This window comes from Tamandua tetradactyla, chromosome 15, assembly GCF_023851605.1.
Source record: "Tamandua tetradactyla isolate mTamTet1 chromosome 15, mTamTet1.pri, whole genome shotgun sequence".
In the NCBI taxonomy this organism is placed as follows: domain Eukaryota; kingdom Metazoa; phylum Chordata; class Mammalia; order Pilosa; family Myrmecophagidae; genus Tamandua; species Tamandua tetradactyla.
This window is the reverse complement of record NC_135341.1, coordinates 32,797,346-32,813,742: the sequence shown is the minus strand read 5'-3', so window position 1 is coordinate 32,813,742 and position 16,397 is coordinate 32,797,346. Positions and strand designations below refer to the sequence as shown.

Sequence of the window (16,397 nt, the reverse complement as noted above, 5' to 3'; positions counted from 1 at the left end):
TACAATAAATTGCTACTATATTTATTTCAAACCATTATCTTTTAGAAATATTATAAATAAGAACAATGAATTTTGTATCTATTTTCATTTATCTCAGCTCTGGCATTCTTTATTCCTTTGTGCAGATTCAGGTTTCTAACATCTATCAAATTCCTTCTGCCTTAAGATCATCCCTTAATATTTTTTGTAGTATAGTTCTGCTGGTAACGTATTCACCCAATTATTGTTTTCCTGAAAAAGTCTTTTGTTTCTTCTTCATTTATGGAAGAAATTTTTGCTGGGTATAGAACTTTGGAATGACAGGATTTTCTTTCAACACTTTGAAAAATGCTGTTTGCTGTCTTCTGGCTTACATACACTTGCTGGTTTCTGGTTTACATGGTTTTGGAAGAGAATGTTCCTATAATCCTTTCTTTCTCTATATGTAATGTATATTTTCTCTCCGGAGGTCTTCAAGATTTTCTCTTTGGTTTTCAGCAGTTTTAATACAATCTGTCTGGATGGGTTTTGTTTGTTTAGTATTTATCCTATTTTATGTTCTCTGAACTTCTTAGATATGCACTGTGGTCCAAGTTCCTTTGGAAAATTATCTACCATTATCTCTTCAAGTATGTCTTCTCCTTCTAAGATTCTAATTACACATATGTTAGACTTTCTGATATTGCCCCATAGCTGTTAAGTGTTCTGGTTTGCTTTCTTTTCTTTTGCCACTCTTTTCTTGTTGCAATTCTGGGTAATTTTATTTCCCGTTCTTCAAGATTACTCATCCTTTCCTCAGCTGAATCAAGCCTACTGATAAGCCTGTCAAAGACAGGCTCATCCTAGAATGAGCTGAGACTCAGTATCAAGGGATTGAGAAAATCTTCTTAACCAAAAGGGGGAAGAGTGAAATGAGACAAAATAAAGTGTCAATGGCTGAGAGATTCCAAACAGAGTCGAGAGGTTGTCCTGGAGGTTATTCTTATGCATTAAACAGATATCACCTTGTTAGTTAAGATGTAATGGAGAGGCTGGAGGGAACTGCCTGAAAATGTAGAGCTGTGTTCCAGTAGCCATGTTTCTTGAAGATGATTGTATAATGATACAGCTTTCATAACGTGACTGTGTGAATGTGAAAACCTTGTGTCTGATGCTCCTTTTATCTATCTTATCAACAGACGAGTAAAACATGCGGAATAAAGATGAATAATAGGGGGAACGAATGTTAAAATAAATTTAGATGGAAATGCTAGTGATCAATGAAAGGGAGGGGTAAGGGGTATGGTGTGTATGAATTTTTTTCTATTGTCTTTTTATTTCTTTTTCTGAATTGATGCAAATGTTCTAAGGCATGATCATGACGATGAATATATATGTAACTATGTGATGACATTGTGAATTATCGATTATATATGTAAAACAGAATGATCATAAGTTAAGAATGTTTGTGTTAATTTGTTGTTATATTTTTCTAAAAAATTAATTAAAAAAAGAAAAGAAAATGGTCAAAAGATGAGTCCTGCAATGAATGGCAGAAAATACAAAAAAATCAAACAGGACTTACAACATGTCAAGTTTTCTTAATGAGTACAGTAGGAGGAGGGAAAAGGGTAAACCATTCAAATTATTTCAAGTATACCAACTAAAGTACAAACTCTCTAACAATGCTTTAGTGATGAAATGGAAAGGGCTATAACCAGCAAAAGCAAATACAGTTATGCTTACATGTTTAAAAGACCCATAGGGAACTGCTGTGGAACCTGTCTCTTCTAGATAATCCTCCCAGCTTAGTTCCACTTCTTCCACACCAGATCCAGCATCTGAAACAAAAAACAAAACAAACACAGGTGAACACCAGTTAAAGAAAATCCAAGTTACAAAAGCATAAACTTGACAAATCTAACTTAGAGAATTTACTTCAGGAAAAATCAATCAATTTTACACAAAAGAATTTTATCCTTTTCTTTTTTTTAGAGTAAGCAGGCATAAAATTTATTGAGAATATATGTTATGAGAAAACACACACACAAACACACACACACACACACTCTCTCTCTCTCTCTCTCTCTCTAGCAAAGACAGGTGAAAAAGGCAAGAGGCCTAAGAATTCTTTTTAAATGACCAGTTCCCTTAATCCATTGATTTTCATTCAATCTCAAAAGGTTAGTAGTGTGACACACTGCTTCTGCTGGTATCCCATCTGGGGTTCAACCAAATGGATCACTTAAAGCTGGTTGTGAAAACTATTACAAATACTTTGACTGCAATTTGTTATCTAATGCCAAATACTTGCGATATCTAGCAGACATTTCAAATTGAAACTTTCAACATGATTCTTCCTTGGTACTCTTCAATTGAGAAAATGATACTACCAGTCAATATTCTGACTCAATCAAAAATATGTAAAGTAGGGTGGGCCACAGTGCTTCAGCAGGCAGAGTTCTCACCTGCTATGCCGGAGACCCTGGTTTGATTCCCAGTGCCTCCTCATGAAAAAAAAAAAAAAAAAAAAGTAAAGTTATCCCTGTTTTCCTCTTTTTCTTTCATACCTTATATCCAAGGCATTAGAAAATTCTGCAAGTACTACCTTTAAAACACATCCCAAACCTAAAAATTTTCCACCACATCAACTACTCTCTGTCCAGGCCAAGACCTAAGCATAATATCTTTCACCTATCAGTTGCTCTTGAAATAAAATCTAAAATCCACGGAAAACTGCAAAAACCCCAGAGATCAGGCCACTGGTTAGATATCTTTCTACCTCATCTGCAACCAGCTTCCTGTGGCTCAGTGTGCTCAGGTGACAATGAGTGCGTTGCCATTCTTCTCTTTTTTCAAGCCTCTGCACTTGCTATTCCCTCAGCTCAAAGAATCATTCCACGGAATCATTCATGCCACCATTTCAGCCAAATCTCCACTCAAATATCGCCTCTTCTGAACGGTCTTCCATCAGCACCCATCTAAAGTATGGGCCCTGCTTTCATTTAGTTTGAGGCATTCATTCCCACCTGACAATATACTACATGTCTGTTTATCTCTTCCACTAGGAAAACAGGAACTGTGTTTTGGTAACTCCTCTATCTCTGTTACCTAGACTATTATGTACCTGGTATATAATAAAGATAATAAATGGTTGTTGAATAAGCAAATATTCAAATATTCTATAATCCAATAATTCCACATCACTTAAATTCCAAAAGAGTAGTTATTGGTGTTTTGTTCACTGATACATTCTCACTGCCCAGGACAATGCCTGGTACATAGCAAGCTCCAATATATAGTTACTGAATGAGCGTTTTAGTTGGCTAAAGCTACCAGAATGTAACACACCAGAACTGGATTAGCTTTTATAAAGGGAGAAAACAGCAGCCCTGTTTTCTCCAAACACAAGGATGATGGTTGCAACATTGGGGAGCATTGAGGAGACTACCTTTTACCCAGCCCCACCCTCCTCAAGTATCTGGGTGGTACCCAGATGCCATGCCATTTCCAGGGCAATGCTCAACCCCTTCAGAACAATGGGGTGTCTCCGAGGCTTGCCCCAATCCCGGGGAATGTGCACCAGAACTCTTTCTGAACATAGAGGTGGAAGGCCCACCCTCTGCCTCTAGGGCAAATTCACACCCTCCACATGCATAGGTGGACCCACTCTTCTGGCCTGAGGTTTCCTGGCTTCAGACCTTAGCTTCCATGGCTCTGCCTCTGAGATTATTTTTCCTTCAGTCTGTCCCTTTTAGTAAAGTAAAAGTAAAGACTGGCAGTGATTCCATTTATACAGGTCTCACAAAAATTTGTTAACTTGGCATGCAGCATACAGGGATCAAAGCATCAAACAATAGGACTTTCCAAAAATCCTTTCTGGATAACTTCATCTCCAATCCTGGCTTGTCCTGTAATGGCTGACTGGTTCCATGTTTGATTAAATCCTCACATGGAGCAATATTCTCTGGGGTCTCATTTCTAAACTATCAGTTTCTGGTTTCTTTGTACCCAAGGGTTCAGTTCTCAGCTTATTCCTTTCTTGTTATATTTCATTTTTAAGCCACAAAAAAGAAACCAGGCTGCATTTTCCACATTTAGTTTGGAAATCTCTTCACCTAAATATCTCAGATCATTGCATTCAAATTCTCCCTTCCATCCAGCACAGGACTCAATTCTGCCAAATTTTCCACCACCCAAAACCAAGGTTCGCCTTCCTTCCAATTTGCAACAACAAATTCCTCATTTCTGTTTGAGGCTTCAACAGAAATGTCTTTAGAGTCCTTATTTCTACCAACCTGAACCTAACTAGTACAATGAGTATCCCTAAGGAAATCTTTGTTTCACATTAATACATGAAGGCAAATCAAGGATGTTCACAACAGCATTCTTTGTAATAGCAACAGAGAAAGAAGCAATAGAAGAATAGGTCAATTATGACCTTTCTGTAATGGAATAGCACTAAACCATACTTAAAACGAATGAACCAGTATTCGCATAGATAAATCTCACAACAAAAAGAAAAGTCAGTTGGAAAACAGGAAGTACAGAATGAAAACCATAGCAAGATACAATTTAGGTCTTAAAACAAGATTCTGTGGCATAAATTTTATGAACATATGCATATTAATAAAAGTATATGATCAGGTCAAGATTAAGGTAATTCAGAATACATGGTTAAGGAAGACATTGTCTATATTTTAGAACTTTACCTACTCTTTGAGACCAAAGGAAGAAAAACTTAGTTTGTCCAGAACTTAAGTTTTCTGTAGCACATAATCTAACTCAACCCGTCTGGATAGATCATTTAAACAATCCAAACACAGGGAGTCCAGAATAAGAATGAGGGCCTTTCATCCCATATAGCTAAATATAATGCCTGAAACATCTCAGAGTATATTAAGTAGATAATCAAAATGTATTGACAAAATCCACTGAGGGAAGGGAGAAAAATTATGGAACTATTAAACTTTACCACCAGGGAAACCCCTAATACTGTGTCAAATATTAGAGTCACCCAAATCAATACACCAAGCCCTTGATCTTGAGGCTTGCTCTTGTGAAGCTTATGTATGTAGCAGAGAAGCTTAGCCTACCTATAGGTATGCCTAAGAGTTACTTCAGGAGGACCACTTTTGTGGCTCAGATGTGGCCTCTCTCTCTAAGCCCAACTCTGCAAGTGAAACCATTGCCCACTGCCCTACATGGGACATGACATCCAGGGGTGAAAGTCTCCCTGGTGGCAAGGGAGATGGCTCCCAGGGATCAGCCTGGTCTTGGCACCATGGGATTGACAATGCCATCCTGAGCAAATGGGAGGAAAGAAGTATAATTAATAAGGTATCAGTGGCTGAGAGTTAAATAGAGTCAAGAGGCTACTGTGGAGGCCGTTCTTTTTTTTTCTTTTTAACATAACAACATACAAACACGAACATTCTTACTATATGATCATTCCATTCTTGGTATATGCGCAATAATTCACAATATCATCTCAGCTGTATATTCATCACCACGATCACCTCTCAGAACATTTACATCAATCCAGAAAAAAGAAATAAAAAGAAAAAAACTTGTACATACCATACTCCTACCATTCCCCCTCACTGATCACCAGCATTTCAAGCTACTAAATTTCTTTTAACATTTGTTTCCCCAATTATTTATTTATTTTTTAATCTGTATTTTTTACTCATCTGTTGTTGATAATGTAGATAAAAGGAGCATCAGACACAAGATTTTCACAATCACACAGTCACACTGCGAAAGCTATATCATTATACAATCATCTTCACAACTCTACATTTTCAGGCACTTTCCTCCAGCCTCTCCATTACATCTTAACTAAAGAGCTGATATCTATATAATGTATAAGAATAATTTCCAGGATAACCTCTCGACTCCGAATTCTCTGTCATTGACAATTTATTTTGTCTCATTTTGCTCTTTCCACTTTTGTTCAAGAGGTTTTCTCAATCCCCTGATGCTGAGTTCCAGCTCATTCTGGGATTGCTGTTCCATGTTGCCAAGAAGATCTACACCCCTGGGAGTCATGTCCCATGTAGAGAGGGGGAGGGCAGTGAGTTTGCTTGTCAAGTTGACTGAGAGAGAGGAAAGCCACATCTGAACAACAAAGGAGGTTCTCTGGGGGTGACTCTTAGATCTCATTTTAAGCAGGCTTAGACTATCCTTTGTGGGGTTGTTTCATATGAATAAAACCAAAGATTGAGGGCTCAGCCTATTGCTTTGGTTGTCCCCACTGATTGTGAGAACATCAGGAATTCTCCACTTGGGGAAGTTGAATTTTCCCCCTTTCTCAACATTCCCCCAAGGGGACTTGGCAAATACTTTTTTATTCACTGTTGCAATCACTCTGGGATTTATCAGGGTATCACTCTGGACAAACCTACAAAATCTCATGCCCTCCTCAAGGTTCTGGAGGCCATTGTTAAGCAAGCTTCGGTTAAGTACTACTACCTATCATAGCTTGCCAAACCCCAACCAAAAACATTCCTACCAATCCTAAAGAACACCTAGGGCGTTACATAAGATTCTATAAAGGCTTCATACACTAGGGTCACTTTCCAGAAACCTACAACCTCCAGATGGGTCCCTAGACTAGATAAGTCCAGAAGGACTGACATGCAGAGGGGCCAGCCTCTCCAGAACACCAACTAGTTTCATTCCCCTTTCCCATATTACTGACAGTCCCTTCCAACATGAAAAAGTTAGAATGGCTGTAGTCCAAATAACCCTAACGAGTGGGTGAAAGATCAAAGGTGATAGTGGAGTTATACAGAGAAGGTAAGGTTTAACAAATGAGTATGACTGCTGAATCATATAAGAAATACTGATATTTCTTTTAGCCTCCAGTATTTTAGAGCAGCTAGAAGTAAAAATTTAAAATTGTGGAACTGTAACCCATACCAAACCCTGAAATCTGTTTTACAACTAATTGTTGTGATGTGCTTTGAAATTTATTTTTTTTTAATATGAGTTATTTTTAACAAAAAAGAAAAAAAGAATCAATTGTGATGATGAATGCAGAGCTATGTGGTGATGCTATGAACTACTAATTGTACACTTTGGATGATTACACCGTATGTGAATATATAATATATATCAATAAAAAATAAATAATTTTTTAAAAAGTGAAAGAAAAAAACATCAATAGAGTTACCTACACTTCAATAGGGTTACCTCTAGGGATGGAGAGAAGGGGCTTGTTTCAGTTTGCAAGCTGTTGGAATTTGATATACCAGAAACAGAACAGCTTTTAAAAAGGGGAATTTATTAAGTTGCAAGTTAACAGTTTAAGGCTGTGAAAATGTCCAAATTAAGATGAGGCTATGAAAATGCCCAAATTAAAGCACCAACAAGAGGTTACCTTCATTCAAAAAAGGCTGATGAAGCTTGGGGTTTCTCTCGCAGCTGGAAGGGCACATAGTGAAGTCGGATAACTTTCTCTCCTGACTTTTTGTTTCATGAAGTTTCCCCAGGGGTGTTTTCCTTCCTCATTTCCAAAGTTCTCTGGCAATGTGGGATCTGTCGCTTTTTCCAAAATGGTTCCCTCATAAGAGGCTCCAGTAAGCAACCCCACCTTGAATGGGTGGAGACGCATCTCCATACAAACCATCTTAATCAAAAGTTACCACCCAAAATTGGGTGGGTCACATCTCCAGGGAAACAATCAAGAGGCTCCCACCCAGCAATACTGAATGAGGATTAAATAACTTGGCTTTTCTGGGGTACACAACAGACTCAAACAAGCACAAGACTTAAACTGTACTATGTGTTGTTTATTTTTAAAATGGAAACAAATATTAAACTCGGTTAACATTTATTAAATTTTCACAGTGTGTACAGGGGCGTTTGTTATAATGTTTCCATACATCTTTATGTATTTGAAATTTTTCATTAGAAATACAATAAACAACAAAGACTGCAAAAGAGCATTCTGGAAGAGTTTGCCAATACAAAGCCAGTCCCATTACTAAAAAATAACAGGCTGGGCATTCGCAGTCCTTAGCAAAAACCCTAGTCCCTCAAACAGCTTGCTAATTTATAAATAAAAAATAAACAACAACCAAAACGATGAATCCAAGGACTAACACCTTCTCATTCTGAGAAGAAATATGGTAGAAAATTAGCAAAATATATAAAAAGACAGCTTAGCAAAAAGAAATGCAAATGATCCTTAAACATATGAAATATATGCAAATTTATTCATAACAAGAGAAATTCAAATTAAAACTATACTGAGATATCACACTAGAAAAAAATTCCAAAGTTTGACAACAAACTCTATGATAAGACTGTAGTTAAACAAGAAATGCATAACATTACTCCTGTGGAGGAGAATGTGAGAATTTCTAGAAAATTACTTATGTACTTACCTTGTAATCCAGCAATCCTACTTCTAGGAATCTATCCCAAAGATATTCAGACCAAAAAAAATATTGAAATACATATATATGAGGCTATTCATTGTTGAAGTATTTGTAAAACCAAGACTGAAGACAATCAAAATCTCCACCAGTAAACAACCAGTTGAACAACCTATGATACATGCACCTAATGCAGTATTACAGAGCCATAAAAATGAATGAGGATAATTTCTATATACAGACATACCACAGAGATATTGCAGGTTTGGCTCCAGATCACTGCAATGAAATGAATATTGCTATAAAGCAAGTCACCCAAATTTTCTGGCTCCCAGGGCATATAAAAGCTTTGTTTACACTACACTGTGAGTATACAGTGTAGTCTATTAAACATATAATAGCATTATGTCTAAAAAATTGTATATATCTTAATTTAAAAATACTTTATTGCTAAAAAATGCTAACCATCATCTGAATCTTCATTGAGTCATAATCTTCTTGCCTGGATGTTGATGGGTGCTGACTGATCAGTGTAGTGGTTGCTGAAGGTTGGGTGGCTGTGGCAATTTTTAAAACAATGAAATTTTCTACATCAATCAATTCTTTCTTTCATAAAAGATTTCTCTGTAGCACGCGAAGCTATTTGATAGCCTTTTACTCACAGAAAAATGTCTTTCAAAATTGGAGTCAACCCAGAGCCTGCCGATGCCCCAAAAAGAAGGTGGAGCAATTGTGGCTCAGTGGCAGAATTCTTGCCTGCCATGCCAGGACTCGGGTTTGTTCCTGGGAGCCTGCCCATGCCAAAAAAAGATGGAGTCAATCCTCTCAAACTCTGCAACTTTAACCTTCAACAATGTTCACAGCATCTTCACTAGGAAGAGATTGCATCTCAAGAAACCACTTTCTCTGCTTATCCATAATAAGCAACTCCTCATCTTTAAAGTTTTATCAAAAGATGGGAACAATTCAGGCACATTTTCAGGCCCCATTTTTAATTCTGGTTCTCCATTTCCAACATATCTATAGTCACTTCCTTGACTGAAATCCTGAACCCTTCAACACGGGAGTTGGAATCTACTTCTTCCAAACTCCTGTGAATGTTGATATTTTGACTTCTTTCCTTGAATCATGAAACTAGAAGGGTGAATTCTTTCCAAAAAGTTTTCAGTTTACTTTGCCCAGACCCATCAGAAGAATCACTATTTATGGCAGCTATAGCCTTACGAAATGTAAATTGAAGTTACTCCTTGATAAATGGACTGCAGAATGGATGTTGTGCTATCAGGCATGAAAACAAAATTAATGTTCTTGTACATCTCCATCAGCACTCTTAGGTGACCAGGCTTAAGGGTAGGTAGAGAGATAAGGAACGGTCAGTACATGGAGCACTCAAACAAACACAACATTTATCGATTACATTTACCATCTCATATGAGTGCAGTTTGTGGTGCCCAAAAACAATTACAATTGTAACATCAAAGGTCAGGGACCACCATAATATATATATTATAATAATGGAAAAGTTTGAAATATTGCAAATAATTCAAAATGTAACACAAAGACATTTAGCACATGCTATTGCAAAAATGGCAGTGACAGACTTCTTGATGTAGGATTGCCACAAACCTCCAATTTGTAAAAAAAACAAAACATCTACAAAGCATGAAAAAGTGAAGTATAATAAAATGAGGTAGAATGATCTCCAGTATATATTAAATGAAAACTGCAAAAGATAGAATAGGTTTAATTGTATCTCTTTCTGTATGAGGTGGGGAAGTATGAATATGAATACATATTAATATTCTTACATATATTAATTTAAATTGTTACAAAAGAACAATGGAAGAATAAACTAAAAAGTAATAAAACTGTATATGAATATAAAGGAGAAAAAGGATGGATAGTTATCAGGCTGAAGTGGAAAGGTACCTTGTTTATAATTTTGACCTCTGAACCAGATGGATGCTTTACACAATTAAAAAACTTCATCAAATCAAAAAGAAAGAAATTCTAAAAACTGAAAATGAATGGAAACAAATGAGAGTAACTTGCTGATAAAACACAAAGGAAAAAGGTTTTCTTCAAGTCATTTTAAAACACTACATTTTGATTGTAAACTCCAGTGGGATATATTTAAAGGCAATTTAATTTTAAGAAAGAAATTTTAAATCACACAGCTATCTTTTTGATATTTTGAATAATAATATTTGTATTTTAGGATAATAAGTATACTACAGGATAAAAAGAAATACATAATGATATTAATATCATTAAGGAACAAGACTTTGTCCAAAGGAGAAGTGATACAAGCATGAAATTAAAGAAGTAAAAACCCTGTGATTTCAGATTAAAATTGTAAATATAAATATGAAACCATAATTTTTTCTCTTTAAAATATATGCATTACCTAGCTGTGTCTACAAATAAAGCCTAAAGAGAATGACAACCCAGTATCAATGGGCACCCCAACACCCAGATTATGGTCTCTAAATGTTTCTAATAAAAAGAAATACCGTATCTTCTTGGAAACATGGCTGGTTGCAAATTTGAAGCAGGAAAAGTACAAGACATACTTGGGAATCTTACTGTGGTGAAACCAAGGAAGTAATCAAAGATAGATGGCATCACATCAAAAACAGAAGAACCAGGTGGTGCAATGGTGGCTCAGTGGCAGAATGCTTGCCTGCCATGCTAGAGACCCGGGTTTGATTCCCAGAGCCTGCCCATGCCAAAAAAAAGAAAAAACAGAAGAACCAGTTTGAAAGGACTCCCACTGGTCTAGGACCAGGCAATGTAATCAAGTGAGTATTTACTACAATGGATTCAAACTCATCAAATATGTATATACATATTTGAATTCATAAGTTAATAATATTTAAAAGAAAACAGATTGACTTTTAAAATGGTAGGGTGTTTCCATGAACCCACTCTCCTAAAAAACAACAACAAAACTATTAGTAAAACCATTTTTTATTTGAAATAAACCATTTCAAAACTCCAGGAATTAACTAAAGGCATAGAACAAACTGAAAAGTATATATTTAAAACAAGCTACTGAACCTCAATAAGAACAATGAGGTCTGTAGCATCCTAACTTGGGGTTTTCTTATCCCTCATCCCTACCAGTCAGAGGCACAATAACCATGAAAATTCAAAAACTTCAAGCCAATGGAGAGAAATGACTTCTTCAGGAGTTCTGTTAAAAGCTCTATATTGCCTGCCATGCCAGAGATCCGGGTTTGATTCCCAGTGCCGGCCCATGCCCATTTCCCCCCCCCCCCAAAAAGTTCTATATTCACAGCAAGTCTATATTTTGACCAAATTAGTAGTTTTCTGGAAAATCTCCATACCCAGGGCATTGCTGATATTTAATTTGTCTCAGAGCTCAACCAATATAAAAAAATCCCTATTCTCAGGATGTGAACAGAAGTAATCTGTGGTAACACTAGCTGCCTAAGGCTGTGATCTCAACTGCAACAAAAACAAGCTTGGTCAAAAATGTAAAAGGAAAACCGGGAGAACCAGAAGACCATAGGAAACTTAGAAAAGTGTCAGTATACTTCAAGAGACCTAGAAAGCTGTGAACATATGCTGGGATGTGGCTGTACATACCTAGGGAAGACCTGGAAAAGGAGAAAGACACAGTCACTAACCTCTGGCTGACCTTGAGGCCTTGTGCAAGCAAGACATGAAAGCTAAAACTGACTTATAAACTGTCTGAAGACTAAAGGCATGCCTTCATACACAGACCCCTTTGACTCTAACGCAACAGGATGATACATCCATAAAACTGTTCTCCAAGTCATTAACATCCTTCCCATTACTACAGGGAACAGTCTACCCTGTTACTGACTGCTTATGAGTGATGGACTGAACACTCTACCCTCTCATGCTGGCAACACAACTGAACTCTCTTGTTGAGGAAGAACAACTTCCTAGCTACTGTGTCCGCAGCCGTCTCGTTCGGCTTCTGATCCCCGGCCGGCGAAGGGAACAGGAGGGGAGAAAGAGACGGACGCAGGCAAACCAACTTAAGTGACAAACACGGGTTCGAGGCACGCAACGGTTGTGAGCACAGACCTTTACTGGAGTTAAGCTTGCATTCTCTGTTACAGGTTCCACGCGGGACAAGATACCCCGCGGGGGAACAACCTCTATGCGGCCGTCAGGTACGGCTCCCTGTGGGTCGTCTCCACCCACCCTGTCTGGGTAACCTCTTATATACTGTGCCCAAACCCAATAGGTTAGTGCCACGTATACAGAGGTGATTGGAAGATAGGGTTGGTGGGCGCGTACGTCATACGCGGAAACAGGATGCGGGCGCCATCTTGGCTCACTCGATGGGCGGGGGGAACTCTAGAGCAGGCTGCAGCGCGACCACTAGGCCTGACCCGGGAGGCGGCTCTCCACACTACTGTATTTGCCAGATTAACTGATTTATTGTTAACATTCTGAAAGATAGAAGGAGAGTAGTTATTTCGATGGAACTGTAAATTTTGAAATCAGCTGAAGCAGTTAAAGACTAGCAATCCAGTACTTAAAATGAAGGGCCAGGGCAGCAGCAAGTTGTTCCTATACTAGCCACAGCACCAATCCACCAAGCAGCAAGCCCCTACAACAGAATGCGAATTCAGCAGCAGGTTCCACTGTCTCTAAGGCTTTTGATTCCTCTAAGACATTTGGAAAAAGCTGGAAAAAGCTGGAAATACTAGCCTCATGAATACTCCCTTGGAAACACAGCCCAAAGTGGTACCCATTGCCAGCCTTACCCCTTACCAGTCCAAATGGATTATTTGTGCTTGAGTTACCAATAAAACTCAGATCCATACCTGGAGCAATTACTGAGGGAAAGAAAAACTTTTCTCTTTAAAACTGGTTGATGAAAGTAGTGAAATCAGAGCCAGTACTTTCAATGAACAAGTGGAAAGTACTTTCCCATTACTGAAGTAACAAGGTCTACTATTTCTTGAAAGGCACCCTAAAGATTGCTAACAAACAATTCACAGCTGTTAAAAATGACCATGAGATGACCTTCAATAATGAGATGTCTGTCATGCCCTGTGTCATCATTTACCTACAGTTTCACTTTTGATTTCACTGGGATTGGTGACCTAGAGAACAAGTCTAAAGACTCACTTGTAGACGTAATTGGAATCTGCAAGAGTTATGAAGATGCCATTAAAATTAAAGTGAAATATAACAGAGAAATTTCTAAGAGAAATACCAACTTGATGGGTATGTCAGGGAAACTGGTGACTGCTACTCTGTAGGGAGAAAATGTTGATAGATTTGATGGTTCCAGACAGTTTGTGATGGCTATCAAAGGAGCCAGGGCCTCTGATTTTTGTGGACAGAGCCTCTCTACACTGTCTTCAAGCACTGTCATTGTGAATCTTGATACCCAGAGGCTTATAAGCTTCACGGATGGTTTAATAGAAGGACAAGATGGTGTTTCCATCTTTAAGAGTGGAGGCATACAAGGGAGCAACACCAACTGTAAAATCCTGTATGAGGTTAAATCAGAGAATCTGGGTCAAGGTGACAAAGCAGACTACTTCAGCTGTGTGGGACAGTGGTGCATCTTCATAAGCAGAATTGTATATACTAGGACTGCCCACTCAGGACTGCAATAAGGAAGTGATCCATCAACAGAATGGGTTATACTGCTGTGAAAAGTGTTACAGTGAAATTTGCAATTTCAAGTATCATATGATCCTGTCAGTAAATATTGCAGATTTTCAAGAGAATCAGTGGGTGACTTCTTTCCAGGAGTCTGCAGAGGCTATTATCATCAGGAATTAAAAGAGAAGAATGAGCAGATATTTGAGGAAGTTTTCCAGAAAGCCAACTTTCAATATTTCACATTCAGGATCAGGGTCAAACTAGAAACCTACAATGATAAGGCAGCTATGGTGGACATGAAACCTATGAACTACAGAGAATATAGCAGAAGGTTGATCATGGCCATCAGGAGAAATGCCACACAGTAATGTGAGAAAAGCAGTGGTGATAAGGAGGAAGTTTGAAAATTAAGAGCTTAAACGAAAAATGATTCTATTTCCACATCAAACCCCCCACACCCTTTGCCCTTCATATAACAATTCCACATTAGCTGACAACACATTGGGGGTCTCTATGGTGAACTAAGGAATTTCCTCTCATCTGCATCTTAGAACCCATTAAGGGACAAAGGGAAAGGGGCTCCAATGTCTGTGGACTTCACCATGTGTGTCAGACTTAGAGGGTCAACCAGCAGGTCATGTAGTATGATTTGCTCCTTCTCCAGGTTTTTGTCAGTTGTATTAATATTTCATCATCTTTAGGCAGGAATTATGTCACAAGTAATTGACCCTAAAGAGCAGACAATGAAATAAATTATGGCGTGTGTTCCTTCTCCAGTGGGGTTGTATCTTTTTTCTTTCGTTTTTTTTAATATTTTTATTGTAAACAACAAAGAAATATACAAACATTCTCAACATACAAACATTCTACACTTGGTGGACAATCAATGGCTCACAATATCATCACATAGTTGTGTACTTATCACCATAATTTTTTTTAACATTTGCATCATCCAAAAAAAGAAAGAAAAAACTTTATACATGCCCTACCCCTTACCCCTCCCTCTTACTGACCCCTGATATTTCAATCTACTCAATTTATTTTAACCTTTGTTCCCCCTATTATTTGTTTATTTCTTAACCATATTTTTTACTCATCTGTCCATACCCTAGAGAAAAGGAACATCAGACACAAGGTCTTCACAATCACTTAGTCACATTGCAAAAGCTATATAATCATCTTCAAGAAACTGGAACACAGTTACTGGGACACAGCTCTACAGTTTCAGGTACTTACCTCTAACCACTCTAAAACACCATAAACTAAAAAGGGGATACCTATATAATGCGTAAAAATAACCTCCAGGATAACCTCTCAACTGTGAAATCTCAGCCACTGACACTTTATTTTGTCTCATTTTTCTCTTCCCTCTTTTGGTCAAGAAAGCTTGCTCAATCCCTTGATGCTGAGTTCCATATCATCCCAGGATTTCTGTCCCATGTTGCCCGGGAGGTTTAGACCCCTGGGAGTCATGTCCCAAATAGAGGGGGAAGGGCAGTGAGTTCACTCGCTGTGTTGGCTTAGAGAGAGAGAGGCCACATCTGAGCAACAAAAGTCCTCTGGGGGGATTTTCAGGCATAATTTTAAGTAGGCTTAGCCTATTCTCTGCAGGGATAAGTTTCATAGAGGCAAACCCCAAGATTGAGGGCTCGGTCTATTAATTTGATTGTACCCACTGCTTGTGAGAATATCAGGAATTCTCCAAATGGGGAAGCTGAATTTGTCCACCTTTCTAGTGGGGTTACATCTTTTTTTTTTTTTTTGCATGGAAAGGCACCAGGAATCGAACCTGGGTCTCTGGCATGGGAAGCGAGAATTCTGCCTGCTGAGCCTCCTTGGCCTACCCTGGGGTTGCATCTTGGGTTCCTTCCTGGGGACACAAGAGAACTAAGGAAAAATGGTTGCAAAACAGGACCTGGGTATTTTAGAAAGTGTGTCTTCTTAGAATTCAAAGGCTCTCTCTTTTTAGAGGTACTACATAGCTACTAATGCATGGAACAGCAATATGGTAGAATTCTTAATCAAAGAATATCTTTTATATCCAAAAAATATATATACCTGAAAAACTCCTTCAGGGTTCAATAGACTGAGTCAGATGGGTCTGATATTAAACAACATTGTCTCTTTTGAGGAAGGTTTATAAGTATTGACTTGCTATCCCCTAAGGATATCCAGGCAAATACAAAACATTGTTTTAGTTTTGTCTTCAATTAATGTTGCATTTTGGGTTAGTGAACATACACTTTTTCTACCTATACATATTTCTTGCATTTGTATGTTTCATTTCTTAATTAAAGCAATGTTAAATACAGAAGATTTTGAAAGGAAAAGTCCTTTGCTTCCCCTGTTATATTTTAACAAATTTTATTTGTTAAATAAATTGATTTTATTTGACAATATATTCTCTGTAAAAAAAAGAAAAAAGAACTAAAG

General features: G+C 37.8%; 1 protein-coding gene and 1 pseudogene across 1 annotated transcript in view; one reads left to right on the top strand and one right to left on the bottom strand.

Annotated features, from left to right (window-relative positions):
* SFMBT1 (Scm like with four mbt domains 1) overlaps positions 1-16,397 on the bottom strand; it is a 262,229-nt gene that overhangs the window by 108,939 nt on the left and 136,893 nt on the right. Inside the window, 1 exon segment of the mRNA XM_077129004.1 lies at positions 1,705-1,799. Coding sequence (XP_076985119.1) covers positions 1,705-1,799 — 95 coding nt within the window.
* LOC143657727 (replication protein A 70 kDa DNA-binding subunit pseudogene) lies at positions 10,239-14,370 on the top strand (annotated as a pseudogene).